Genomic DNA, 14,864 nt, shown 5'->3' with positions numbered 1-14,864 from the left:
CTCAAAATACCAACTCTATCACAGCATATATACAAGCTAAACGCAGATTTTTTCGATAAAGCCATAGAATGTAAAACAGCAAATTTTAATGAAATCTTTAAATTTGAAAATTATATCAAAGATAAAAACTACAGACCAATAGCTGCACATTTCACCTCCGACGCCTCATATCATAACTATCAAAACAAATAATTTCATCAACCTTTCTGAAAATAACGTTTACTCATGCTGATACAATTCTGAACAACTCCAAAATCACAGTTTAATGGGATAGGGGCCGCTTCGCGGTCCAGGTGCCCAATAAAATTAAAACACTAGGACTAGAACAATAAATGATAAGTCAGCCTGTCTAATTCAGGGGCTCTAGGCTCGTGTTTGGCCATCACCTCCTACATCAAAAAGCCTCCACACGGTTTCTCATAAGTAGTCTGCGCAGATTATTTGAAAAGCGAACCACTAGTGCGCATGAGCCCAAATTCTATTTTAAAAGTACTTGAGAGAAATTTATCATATATATTTGGGAATTGAATCTATCGTGGCTGACAAGTAAATAAAACAAACCAATTATATTCGTAAATTAAACAAATTTTTAGACATATATTTGCTACCACTTTCTAATTTTTAATAGATTTGATATTTAATGGCTCTTTCACAGATTGGTTTACCTTCGTAATGTTCTGATCAGACTACCTACAAAAAACCGTATGGAGTCTTTCAGTTATAGGAGGCGTTGCTTTGGTCCCCTTCCAAGCGGTAAACAACTCTCCAAACTTCATCGAGCTCATGGAAAAAAACGCGCTTACTGAATGTCGATCATTCTTTTCCGCTTTGTATTACATTAAGTCAAATCAAATTCGCTGCAGCTACAGCATCGTCTTTGACGTCGAACTCAATATTTCATACCTGCCAACTTTTAATCTTTTCCATTAAAATTTTTCCCGGTCATATTAAAATGGAATTAAAACTTGAATTTTAAGCAAACTTGAGTTGACAACTATGACTAACTAACTATTCAAGTTTTTCGAAGTACCTAGCCCTAGGATGGGCTATCTGCTTCTTCATCGAGATGTAGATTATTGGGAGTTGGGTAGAATTGTCCGTAGGAGGCTCATCGCTTCCTCGTCTTTCATCAGGTCTTGTAGTTCCTTGATTAACCCCTCGGGGACGGGTAATTCAGAAAAGCATTCGTACAAAATCAGAATCAAGTTGCTGACCGGGTAATTCTTGATCATTTCAGTGTAGAAAATCTTTTCATGGTTCGGCAGCTTGGGGGACAACTATGACAGTAACGCACATTAATATATGAATTTCATTTTTGTAAGAATAGTGGTGATCAAAATCATTTAAAAATTAAATTTATGAAAGAAAAAATAGTATATATTTACTACCACTTTAAATATGAAAATAAAATCTTCCGGAAAAGTTGGCAGGTATGATATTTGCTAACTGCGAAGTTTAAAAATAAGAAAAATTTGCATTTGTGACTCTCTTCTTCCATTTTAAGCACACGAAAATTGCTTATACCGTTATTTTATACAAGACTTACAATATCCTTTAATTATTTTGAGTAGTATATATATTTAATTAATATATATAAATATATGTTAATAATATATATTATATTATTAAATAATATATTAAGCTAGGTCATTATAGGACAACGTGCATATTTCAAGCCCATTTTAAAGTAAATTTAGTGCGAAGAATGCCCATAAAACAAACTCATTAACCCATCAATTAACAATCTCATTAATTACTCATTGACTTAACAAATTCATTAACTTTTAATTATAGCTTTTCAAATATAGGATGCTGTTAATAAATATTACGATGTTAACAGGAAAGAATTACTAAACAGTAAGTGTCTACAAACTTGAACTAAAAACTTAAAAAGCAATGAAATACTATGTAAACATTTGAAATTTATGAAATCTAGGAAATTTTTTAAAATATGCTTATTTTCGACAACAAAGAAGGATAAATTAATGTGAGTAATGCTTTTGCAAGATACTAAACTCCTTTTATCTGAAAAAAAAAACTCTTAAAAACTGCAAAGATATTTAAATTTCTGAACAGAAACTTTTACGTCAGCATAAGTTTAAGAATTATCATTTTGCTTAGATTTGCAACGAATAAGAGCGAGAGGGAAGATCCAATTCTACAAAATATACTTAAGTAATGTTTAAACGACCCCAAAACCATTATCGAAAGGTTTAAAACGTAATAGTTACGTTTCAATACCATTTTACTTTACAGAATGAATTTTTAAGAAACTCGCACCATTTCCTTTTCTTTATTTTAATTTTAATAAATTTCCTCGATTATATATATAGAAAAATGTCAAGCATTAATATAAAAAATATCAAAGTTTAATTTTTACGTAATACCAATTTATTAACTAAAATGCATTGTATAAATAATTTAAATTTACTCAAAAAATGGCAGGTTGTAGAAGCAATTAGTAGGTTTTTGTAAGTGTTCACTAGCTGAAAATTATGCTGGTGAATATAATGAATGAAGAGAAGTATTATCCAACTAATCGACCTTTGAAGGCTCTCGGGCTTATTTTTATTCATCAATAAAATAAATATGAAAAACCCTAATGTCTCATTAACACTAGGTTTACGGGACGCGTTATTTTGACGCATTTTAAATTTTATAAGGAAAATTACAAAACATGTTTGCATTTTTATTTTTTCTCTTGTAATGGCTTTTATCAAGTTATAAGTCAGTAAATATTTTTACAACACATGTTTATTATACAGTTTTATACGAAACATGCCATAAAAGTAAATATAATTTATCGATAACTATATGTTACTTATTTATCGTTTGATTGTAAAACGATAATTCAATTTGTTTCTCTTAAAATGTTAGCGTAATAATACATTACAATTTTGTTACTTTACAATATAATTAATTAAAAATCACGATTATTAGTCTTAAGCGTCTAAATTTTGATATGATTGTTACTTTGAATTTTACTATATCCATTTTAATAAAAAATATATCGAAAGTACTTGAAATGGCAGAATAGTTCAATATAAACAATAAAATATTTAAGAAAAATAATTGAAAATAACTTTTAAAATGTTTATTAAATATCTCGAAATTAAAATACTGTTATAGTTTTAAAAAAAAGTAAATTTGGTTTATAAAATCAAACATCATAATAATATAATTTTTTATGTTAGCTAAACTTTTAATAAATTTAAAATATTTTCACTAGTTAGGAATTTAACTTTAATTATTTGGCAAAATCTAAGTATATTTAGGTGAAATAAACTTTTCTTTTTTTAATTTTGATGCAAAAAAATGTGTTTGATAACTAGAAATTATGATTATGAAACAATTTGGTGATCTTGATATTTTAATTAGTAAATATATTTTTATTTACACGGCGACGTATATTTTTCACTAAAATTATTTATCTCCTATTATCAAAGGTTTTGAAGAAATCTGTAAAATATCAGTGATTCAATTGCAGTAAGCACTTTCTGTTGAGAAATTATTAAGCAACGCTAGTTCTTTAATTTGAAATGGTTATTGACAAAATTCGACTCTTTGAAAATGCATAATTATACCATTTAAGATCATTTTAAACATTTTTATGATCTAAAAAAGTTACAAGGTCTGTAAATAAAACAAACTAAAGTAAATTTTATAAAAAAAAAACTAGTGTTCAACAAAATGATTTGTCTATTGATTTAACCAATGGTACACACACGCACCATTTTATTTCTTACATAAAATATTGTTCTTAATGTAATTTAGGCATATTTAGGAAAATAATTCGACATTTTATAAAATTTCTATGCTAGGCCTAAAATGGGTTAAACAGTTTTAATAATTATTGAATAAAGTTTAGTCAAATTATTCATAATCCGAATGAATAATATTCGAATAAACCAATCCTATTAGAAGTGAAACACGAATATTAAATTTTAAACTCAAAACTAAATCTGAAATGATGGAATCATGATCCATAATGACAACAATAAGATGGAATCACGTTCGAAAAGTTGTTCTTGAAAAATAAACAAGAGAAAGAAACCATTCATTCGACACGGTCTCCTGCGTTTGCTTATTAACTGAAAAGAAAAAAAAAATGCCCTTTATTTTCGTTACTGGACGATCGTTCTACAAATGAATTGCAAAGGAAACGGTAAAGTTTAGTTGTACCTTAGCTGTTGATGTGTGCATACAACCTTTAGAGCAAGGTTTAGTTCCGCGTTAATGGTGTTTCGCTTCACAAATCTAAAGAGCATCAAGCTCGGGCCTATTTGGATTTTTGGAAATATATTTAAAATGGATTTTAAGGTATATATGATTTATAATTTTTCTGAAGACACATTATCATTGATTAATAAAATTAAACTTAACTAATAGAATAAAATTCTATGGTAATTCCGCTTTTAATTTAATCAATTTTTAATGTTTCCTTTGTTATTTTGGCTTACAAATCTAAAGAGCATCAAGATTGTACTTATTTGGATTTTTGGAAATATATTTAAAATGGATTTTAGGGTATATATGATTTATAATTTTTCTGAAGACAAATTATCATTGATTAATAAAATTAAACTTAACTAATAGAATAAATTCTATGGTAATTCCGATTTTAATTGCATCAATTTTTAATGTTTCCTTTGTTATTTTCGCGTACAAATCAAAAGAGCATCAAGATTGTACTTATTTGGATTTTTGGAAATATATTTAAAATGGATTTTAAGGTATATATGATTTATAATTTTTCTGAAGACACATAATCATTGATTAATAAAATTAAACTTAACTAATAGAATAAATTCTATGGTAATTCCGATTTTAATTGCATCAATTTTTAATGTTTCCTTTGTTATTTTCGCGTACAAATCAAAAGAGCATCAAGATTGTACTTATTTGGATTTTTGGAAATATATTTAAAATGGATTTTAAGGTATATATGATTTATAATTTTTCTGAAGACACATAATCATTGATTAATAAAATTAAACTTAACTAATAGAATAAATTCTATGGTAATTCCGATTTTAATTGAATTAATTTTTAATGTTTCCTTTGTTATTTTGGCTTACAAATCTAAAGAGCATCAAGCTCGTACTTATTTGGATATTTGGAAATATATTTAAAAAGGATTTTAAGATATATATGACTTATAATTTTTCTGTAGACACATTATCATTGATTAATAAAATTAAACTTAACTAATAGAATAAAATTCTATGGTAATTCCGCTTTTAATTGAATTAATTTTTAATGTTTCCTTTGTTATTTTGGCTTACAAATCTAAAGAGCATCAAGCACGTACTTATTTGGATTTTTGGAAATATATTTAAAATGGATTTTAAGGTATATATGATTTATAATTTTTCTGAAGACACATTATCATTGATTAATAAAATTAAACTTAACTAATAGAATTAATTCTATGGTAATTCCGATTTTAATTGCATCAATTTTTAATGTTTCCTCTGTTATTTTGGTTTACAAATCTAAAGAGCATCAGGCTCGGACTTCTTTGGATTTTTGGAAATATATTTAAAATGGATTTTAAGATATATATGATTTATAATTTTTCTGAAGACACATTATTATTGATTAATAAAATTAAACTTAACTAATAGAATAAAATTCTATGGTAATTCCGCTTTTAATTGAATAAACTTTTAATGTTGCCTTTGTTATCTTGGTTTACAAATCTAAAGAGCATCAAGGTCGGACTTCTTTGGATTTTTGGAAATATATTTAAAATGGATTTTAAGGATATATGATTTATATTAAGGATATATGATTTTAAGGATGTATGATAAGGATATATGATTAAGGATATATGATATGATTTTAAGGATTTACGATATATGATTTATAATTTTTCTGAAGACACATTATCATTGATTAATAAAATTAAACTTAACTTATAGAATAAAATTCTATTGGAATTCTGCTTTTAACACTAGGTTGCCAAAAAGAAGTCATTTTGACTGCTTTTTAACTGCTTTTTCATTTGCAAAAAATGTACAAATAATAATGGATAAATTAATATTTTCTTTCCAAGTGAAGTAAATTTTTTGTGGTTAATATTTACTAATAACTTGTTATATAGCTGTAAATAATATAAAAATATTGAAAATTAATTAAACAAATTTCTTTCCCCATTAGTTATTCTTTCACAATGCAGTCATTTTGATTGCTTTTGGGCTATATAGTTATATATACTAAGTTTCAGTCTTTCTAGCCTTAATTGAATCAATTTTTAATGTTTCCTTAGTTATTTTCACTATCTTTGTTTCTAAGTGCATCTGTACAACTTTAATTTTGTGTTAATGGCTTTTTGCTTCACAAATCTATAAAGCATCAAGCTCGATCCTATTTGAATTTTTGGTAGTATAATAAAAATGTATCTTATGGTATGGATATATGATTTGTATTTATTAGTATATTTTTAGGAAAATTAAAATAAAAATCAAGGAAAAATTAAATTTTTAAATTATGCTTAATTAATAGAATAAATTTTCCATAAAAATTCCGTTTTTAGTGAGATCAATATTTAATGCTTGCTATGTTATCTTTATTATCTTTGATTTTAAATATATCTTCACATGTCTCCTTTGTCATTTTCACTCTCCTTGTTTTTAATTACTTCTGCGCAACCTAAATTTTGTGTTAATGGTTTTTTGCTTCACAAATCTATAAAGCATCAAGCTCGATCCTATTTGAATTTTTGGGAGTGGAATAAAAATATATCTTATGGTATGGATACATGATTTGTATTTATTAATATATTTTTATGAAAATTAAAATAAAAATCAAAGAAAAATTAAATTTTAAAATTAATAGAATTACTTAATTAATAGAATAAATTTCTATTAAAATACCGTTTTTAATGAGATCAATATTTAATGTTTCCTATATTATTTTTATTCTCTTTGATTTGAAATATATCTTCACATCCTAAATTCTGCGTCAATGACGTTTCGATTCATAAATCTAAACAGCACTGAGCTCGGACCTTTTTCGTATTTTTGGAAATATATTTAAAATGGATATTAAGGTATGGATTTATGATTTTTATTTATTTGTTTATTTTTATGAAGATTAAATCAAAATATCATTGATAAATGAAATTTAGACCTACACTTAATTAATTATTCAAAATTCTATTGGAACTAAGCTTATAATTTACGATTTTTTTATGCTTCCTTTACGATTTTTTTATGCTTCCTTTGTTATTTTCATTCTCTTTGTGTTTAAGTACATCTTAATACTTCCTCTATAATTCAGCGTTATTGCTGTTTTACTTCACAAATTTAAACTGCAACAAGTTTGGATCTATTTATGATTTTTCGGTGTTTTATAAAATGGTTCGTATGAATATCTAATTTAAATTTATTAGTATATTTTTAGAAGATTAAAAAAAATCAAATAAACTGCAATTTCAGAATTATGTTTAATAAATAATCTTTCGGAATTTCGTTCTTTTTAGAACCATATTAATAAACGGGAACTTTTGAAATACAATCTTCGAACATATCAGATTATGATTATGTTAATCACAGAATTTTTTTAAGATTGTTTTTAATAAACAGTAGGCGCAAAACTAAATTTCTCGAATTAAATTTTTTTCGAATTTTGTGATTACAAATTATATTATTTTAACATCCTGTTAAAGAAACCGAAACTTTTTTATGGTTAAAATAATTAATAAACAGTATACATTTTTCACAAATTACTTATTTTCTTCAGTGGTGCTTAACTCAAATTATTTAGCAATTTTTACCAAAGTGAATGCAAAATTATAAAAAAGGAAATTGTATCCAACAACCCCTATATTTCCACAATATTTAAAGTAGCACATATATAAATATTAAAATTATCCTAATTTGTTTAATTTTGTCAGGAGTCAAAAATTTCACAGAATAGTTCACATGTTTTATATATGTGTTTAACCCCTTGATATATCATTTCTTGAAATAGAAATGATCTTTGATTTAACTGTAGACAATAACTCGCAACGGAATGTTGACAGATATGCCAACTGCTCCGGACAAGTCATAATAATTAAATAAACGATAAATAACTACAAATTAAATTTTACAAATATTTGACTGTTTTTTCATGTTTTTAAAGCGGTATGGCATGACATAACTACTTAGGCTCAGATGTAGTACGAAGTACCTGCCCGCAGAGCGGGCATTCCACTTCTTCGTCTGTATTGATGCCCATATGCCACTAGAATACTGTGTTACATAACTACTAAAAAGTTGTGAATAATATAAGCCTTCGAATGTATATTATATAAAACGCTAATACGTATGTATCAATAAAACCGATGATATTTCTTTTCTCGCGTTGGCAACAGTTTTCATTTTTAATTGATAGGATTCGGCGCGCAAGAGCACGTAGTGAGCATCATATGGCTAACTATATTATAAAACGCTAAAACGTTTTAATTGATAGACTTCGGAGCGCAAGAGCACGTAGTGAGCATCATATAATGTTTATACGACGCCATAACCATAATCGAAAAGTTAAAAATGGAATAGTTATGTTTCAATGCTTTTTACTTTACAGAATGAATTTTTAAGCATTTTATTTTCTTTATTTTATCTTTACTAAATTTCCTCGAATATATATACATTCTTGGGACAGAATAAATTGTCCGTATACGGGAAGGGTACCGTAATAACGAAGTTAAACACCGTAAATTGTTTTTAGAATATTTTCAAAAATAAAGGAAATAAATAAATAATCTTCTTCAATCACTATCTACGAGGATAGTTATTTAAATTAAAAAAATAATTTTCCGATATAAAAGAATATGTAAAAAAGTTTGATATAAATACATAATTCTAGATGTAGATATAAATAATTGAATATAATTTTCCTATTAGCATAGATATTCAAGTTAGACATATGATACCGAATAGGAGTTTTTAGTACTCAGTCTATTTCAATTAATGGGCTTACATCCCCTAAAACCTACCTATCACTTGATAGGAAACGTGGTTAATACCTCCTTGGAAGTAACTCTCCCATGATTCATAGGAAAAAAAAGCAATTCATGCCTGTAAGTCATGAGGACCTCTGGAGTTGATTATTTAAAATTGATCATCTATGAAGTGTCTGAATAAATACTTCGTTTATACAAAACCTTAAAGATTATACTTCTGTTCTCTTTTTTTTACCCCAGCTGTGTGAAATACAGTCTTCAAATTGATAAGAAAAATAAAGAAATTTTCAGTGGGGAAGAAGCATTGAGAGCATTCAAGGTGTTATTTTGACATGAGGGGTCTCATAACCTGTGTTGTCCAGATAAAAAGATAAAAAGATGCTGATGTTCGAATTATTTCATTAGTGCAGTAGTGTCGTTGTCTCTCCTTTCTTTGCAAAGAAAAGGCAAGATGATGGGAGAAAGATTCATTCTTTAGTAGTGAAATGGCTTAACAATAATTTTAGTTATGGAGAAACAAAAAATTTACATGCTTTAAAAATAGTGAGAAGTTGGATTTTTTTTCATGCAATTTAAAGCAGAATTTTTTTTTTTTCAAATTTAGAAAAACGTTGTGTCCGGTTTAAAGAGATGGAAAATTACATTTAAGGGCACAAATGACTGTCCGAGGCCGGTTACGGGAGTGTCCGCATTGGGGAGAATGTATATAATGATTCATAGAAGATTCCCGGGGAATTGAAAATATATTATCCGTATTGAGAGGCGTCCGTTTTGCAGGAGTGACCATAACAGGAGGTTTCACTGCATATATATGATCTTTGTTAATTTGAACTTTTAAAAGAATTCTATATCTTAAGTTAAAAAAAGGTCAAGAGTCATTAATATAAGAAATATCAAAGTTTAATTTTTGTTCACTACCAATTTATTAATTAAAATGCATTTTATTAATAATTCAAATTCCGTCTCAATAACGCGTTAATTGTAAGTTTTCTGACACTTCTCTAAGTATTCACTAGCTGAAAAATGTGCTATTATCCAACTAAAAAGTTGTTCGCTTTCCATATGATTTTTTGTCGGGAAAACAAATATTAACCCTTCTGAAGCAAAGTATCTGAAACAGCTTTCGAAAACCCACCTCTTTACTTCTCCAATTATTTAAAAAATATATATTTCTGTTCTCAGAACAATGAATTGGAAACGGAATGGTAGAGCACATGTTTTGAAATATTATATCACTATAGTGATTTTACTAGTTGTTTTCTTTTTCTCAGGGCGTTAGTCACATTTATCACAAGGGGGGGGGGGAAACTGGTAGCCTAATTATTTGTTTTTTTAATGTATTTTTTTCTTTATGATGTAAAAACATTTGTATTTACAGATATATCTTAGACCTTATTTTGATTTTAAATTATGCATTCGCAATATTTTTTTAAGAATAAAGCATTACTCACATCAGAGGTTATCAACTTAGTTAATCCTCTCCGATGCAGTGTAACTTGTCCGGTAATACTAATTAATTCAACGAATGTTATAAACCATTAGATATGTAAACGTAATTGTTTTTAATTGCTTATCAACCACTATTCTTCGAACATCAAAAAGCTTAAGAATGTTACCTCACTTTCAATATACTGCTAAGTTGCCGAAAGGTGCAGGCGTTATAATTTTCTTAGTAGAAACACGTAATTTCTTTTGAATTTAAAAGTTTCAGAACAAACTTTTTAACCTACCACGACAAACCTTCAGTCAAAAATTATTTATGAAAGATCGAATTATTGGAAATATATACTAATATCAGTCACCCCAAAGACTCCTGAACACAAACTGTTTATTTATTTTTTTAACTGGTCTGTGATAATTTCATGATGAATGGGATGTGGGTCTTCCGCTCGGCCCAGGCAACGCCTCTTACAAATAAAAGCCTCCACACGGTTTTTTATAGGGAGTTCGATCAATCCATCATGAAGGTAAAACAGTTTACGAAAGAGCCTCTTAATAGAAAATCTAGTAAAAGTAAGAAAGTGGTAGCAAACGTATGTCTAAAAAATTGATTAATTTATGAATAAGATTGGTTTTCTTATTTAATTGTGTACCACTACAGATTAATTTCTCAAATATATATCATAAATTTCTTTCAGTCGCTCAATTGCGATATACCTACATACTTAACCCAGATTATATACTGTTTCTTTATTTTAATATACTGTCATTAGTTGACTAGGCACCCCCCTTTTTCCGCCCCACCCATTATTTATCTCAATGCGATGAAAGAGCAGATATCCCCTAGGGGATAGGCACTCTGAAAAATTTGATTAGTTAGTAGTTAAAATAGAAAATTAGGTTCATGCGCATAAGTGGTTCACTTTTTAAATAGTCTGCGCAGACTACTCAGAGATGCCAAATTGCTCCGGACAGCAAATGTATATTTTAAAGTGGTAGTTTATCAATTGTGATTTTTGGTTTATGAAATTCTATTCAGTAGATTTTTATGCACCACTATTTCTAATCAATTCGTAGGCTTATGTAATTCACCACTTTATCGAACTTATGGCATGCCATACCTTTTAAAAAGCAAGCAAAATTAGTCAAATATTTGCAAAATTTACTTCGAAGTTATATACCGTTTTTTAAATTAATTTGGCGTGTCCGGAGCAGTTGGCATCTCTGACTACTTATAAAAATCCGTGTGAAAGCTTTCTGATGTAGGAAGTAATGTCCCAGGTGCTCCTCTTTTGTTAAATAAAGTGAGTAAGAATATATATATATGCTCTTAATCTCTCCGAAACAAGCTAATATGCAATCTCAGGGCAAAAAAAAGATAAAACTGGTAGCAAAACTACTTTTATATTAGTTTATTTGTGGGCGAGGAAAGAAGTTTGCATCATTTAATTCACCGCTACATAGTTCGAATTAAAAAATTGTATATTTACACTTTTGACACTCGGATTGGATGCGCTAGATTCAGAGATGCCAACTTGCTCCGGACAGCAAATATATATTTCAAAGTGGTAGTTTATCAATTGTAATTCTCGGTTTAATAAATTCTATTTAGTGGATATTTATCCACCACTATTTCTTAATAATTCGTAGGTTTATATGATTCACCACTTTATAGTATTAATGTCATGCAATACCTTTTTAAAAGCTAGTAATAACAGTCATATATTTGAAAAATTTGCTTTATAATTATTTACCGTTTTTTTAATTATTTTGGCGTGTCCGGAGCAGTTGGCATCTCTGTAGATTTAATGCGAAAGTAAGTCTGTCAAATTAGCTATACCCAAACTTAAGCTACCGCTTTTTATTTTTTACTGTCCTGATTCTGATTCCGTACGGCTACATTTATGACTCGTTCGTCCCGAAAAGGTAAAATTTATAAGTAATATAATATGTAGGGAGTTTTTTCCAATTTCAAACTTTCAAATTTACTTACCACTTTGGGAAATATTTGTCAACTACCGTACAAGTTGGCAGGTATGGTATTGCTTACACTTCCGTGCAATTCAAAAAGCAGCGTAAGGGCTACACAATTGATTCTGAGAAAAGTGGCGTAACAACTATTTTCCTTCTATTCCTAATACTGAAATAGAATTTCAAAAAACTGATAAAACGAAATTTATTTTTGAAAAAAAAAAAACTCTTTTGCAATATGTAGCTTACCATATAAAAGCACCAAATATATAAAGTCTCAGTTTTGAATGCCTTGTCGCTTTCAATTGCACGACAGTACAGGGCTACCAACTTTATACGCTTTTTGCATAATGTATTCTAGTGGTACCAGAGTATATGTTTTAATGTATTATTTTTAATTTATTTGAACTTATTTTCCACACCATTATATATAAATGTATCAACATTTTCGAGTCGGGCGAGTCATACATGCCTTCTCAGGGTGTCGATAATCTGGGTAAAAAAAGATAAAACTGGTCTCCAAACTATATTTTATAGTAGTTTATTCGTGGGCTGGGTAATAATAGTTTGCTTTATTTAAATCACCACTACTTAGTTCGAATTAAAAAATTTTATAGTTACACTTATGACGCATTAGGATTGTACTATCAAAATACTATTAACTTTATCATAAAAACTCTACTCAAGGGGATCTCCCCATTCCAAAGATGATTTTTATTTCAAAACTAAAGATTTACTTCTTTAAGGACTTGATTTGTCGTTACAACATACTAAACTTCAAAGATATTTAGGACCTCCTAGAATACGACAAAACAGAATCGATGAATCGGTTAGTGGCTCTTCGCGCCAAACGCCGAGATAACCCCAATATCCAGCATCCAGCATTAGGATTGGATGTGTTAGATTTAAAGGGAAAGCAAAAATAAGTCTGTCAAATTAGCTATATCCAAACTTAAGCTAACGCTCTTTATTTTTTACTGTTCAGCTTCCGTTCGAATACACTCATGACTCGCCCGTTCCGAAAAGGTTAAATATTCATATGCAACTGCACTTCGTTCTAGCTTTTTCATGATGAAGCTTTTAAAATATTGGCAAAATGACCGAAAATTCTGAAAGCTTTGCATTTTAAATATCTACTACTTTTGTAAAAATGGTTGTGGTTAGCTGGCCCGTTTCTAAAATCGCATTGGCCACTTGCTAACGTCCTGCCTAGCTAAAATTTTGAATCGTAATTCTCTGTTCCCGAAATGTGACTTCTAACACATTTACACTAATACAAAGTGTCACTCAACGGTGGCAGGGAATGGGTTAGCATTTTGGCATAAAAACAAGAAAAATGAAGATAATGGCGCAAAACTAACTTTACCAAGTTCGTATACTCTTCAATAAAGTCACCATGATTTTATAGATGATAAGGAGTGGAACTAATTTTTCATCTCTGATGATTAGCTGCCAACGTTTTTAAAAATATGTTTATTTTCGACAACAATGGAGGATAAATGAATGTGACTAATGTTTTGTAAGATACTAAACTCATTTTATCTAAAAAAAACTATTTAAAATTACAAAGATTAACTTTCTGAAGAAAAAAACATTTACATCACATTCAAAAAACATCAGCATAAGTTTACGTATTAGCATTTTGCTTACATTTGCGACCAAGAAGAGCGATAGGGAAGACCCAATTCTACAAAGTATACTTAGGTAATGTTTAAACGACGCCAAAACCATTATCGAAAAGTTAAAAATGGAATAGTTACGTTTCACAGCTTTTTACTTTACAGAATGAATTTATAAGAAACTCGCGCAATTTTATTTTCTTTATTTTAATTTTATTAAATTTCCTCGATTATGATCCTTATTAATCTAAACTTTTGAAAGAATTCATAAAGCATAGCTTAAGTTAAGAGATGGTCAAGTATTAATATAACAAATATCAAAGTTTAATTTTTACACACTACCAATTTATTAACTGAAATGCATTATATAATCAATTCAAATTTACATTACATTATAATCAAAATACTTTTTTACTTTTATTTACAAAAATTGGGCACCTGGGCCTCTTAGCGGCCCCTATCCCATACATCTAGAAATTTACAGAAAATTTATAGTAATAACATTTTGAATTTAGCAGTCGATGTGGTAGCTAATATAATCAAAATATATTTGTTACCACTTTTTAAAGTATTCACTAGCTGAAAATTATGCTGGTGAAAGTTATGAATGAAAAGAAGTATTATCCAACTAATAAGTTGCTGGCTTTCTTGCTTCCTTTTCATCATAAAAATAAATATGTGAAACCCGAATGTCTCATTAAAAACTTATAATTTCGAGTAAGCTTATCAGCACTCTAATCAAGTATGAAGCGAAGTATCTGAAGCAGCTTTTGAAAACCCTCCTCTTTACTTTCCTGTTATTTAAAAAAAATATTTTTTTTTATTTTAATTTTATTAAATTTCCTCGTATATATATATATATATATATATATATAGCCACC

General features: G+C 28.3%; 1 protein-coding gene across 2 annotated transcripts in view; it reads left to right on the top strand.

Annotated features, from left to right (window-relative positions):
* Nucleotides 1-4,131: 4,131 nt before the first annotated feature.
* Nucleotides 4,132-14,864, top strand: part of LOC107443232 (uncharacterized) — a 37,557-nt gene continuing 26,824 nt past the window's right edge. The window contains exon 1 of one of the 2 annotated variants that reach the window (XM_016057027.4): nt 4,132-4,320. In XM_016057027.4, coding sequence (XP_015912513.1) covers nt 4,237-4,320 — 84 coding nt within the window. In that variant the 5' untranslated portion in view covers nt 4,132-4,236. Of the gene's footprint in view, nt 4,321-5,318; nt 5,353-14,864 lie in introns of those variants that run through there. The other variant, XM_071182081.1, reaches the window with a different exon arrangement.

The sequence above is a fragment of the Parasteatoda tepidariorum genome, chromosome 6 (assembly GCF_043381705.1).
Source record: "Parasteatoda tepidariorum isolate YZ-2023 chromosome 6, CAS_Ptep_4.0, whole genome shotgun sequence".
NCBI lineage: Eukaryota > Metazoa > Arthropoda > Arachnida > Araneae > Theridiidae > Parasteatoda > Parasteatoda tepidariorum.
Note: the sequence above shows the minus strand (reverse complement) of the source record. Positions and strands in the feature narration are given on the sequence as shown.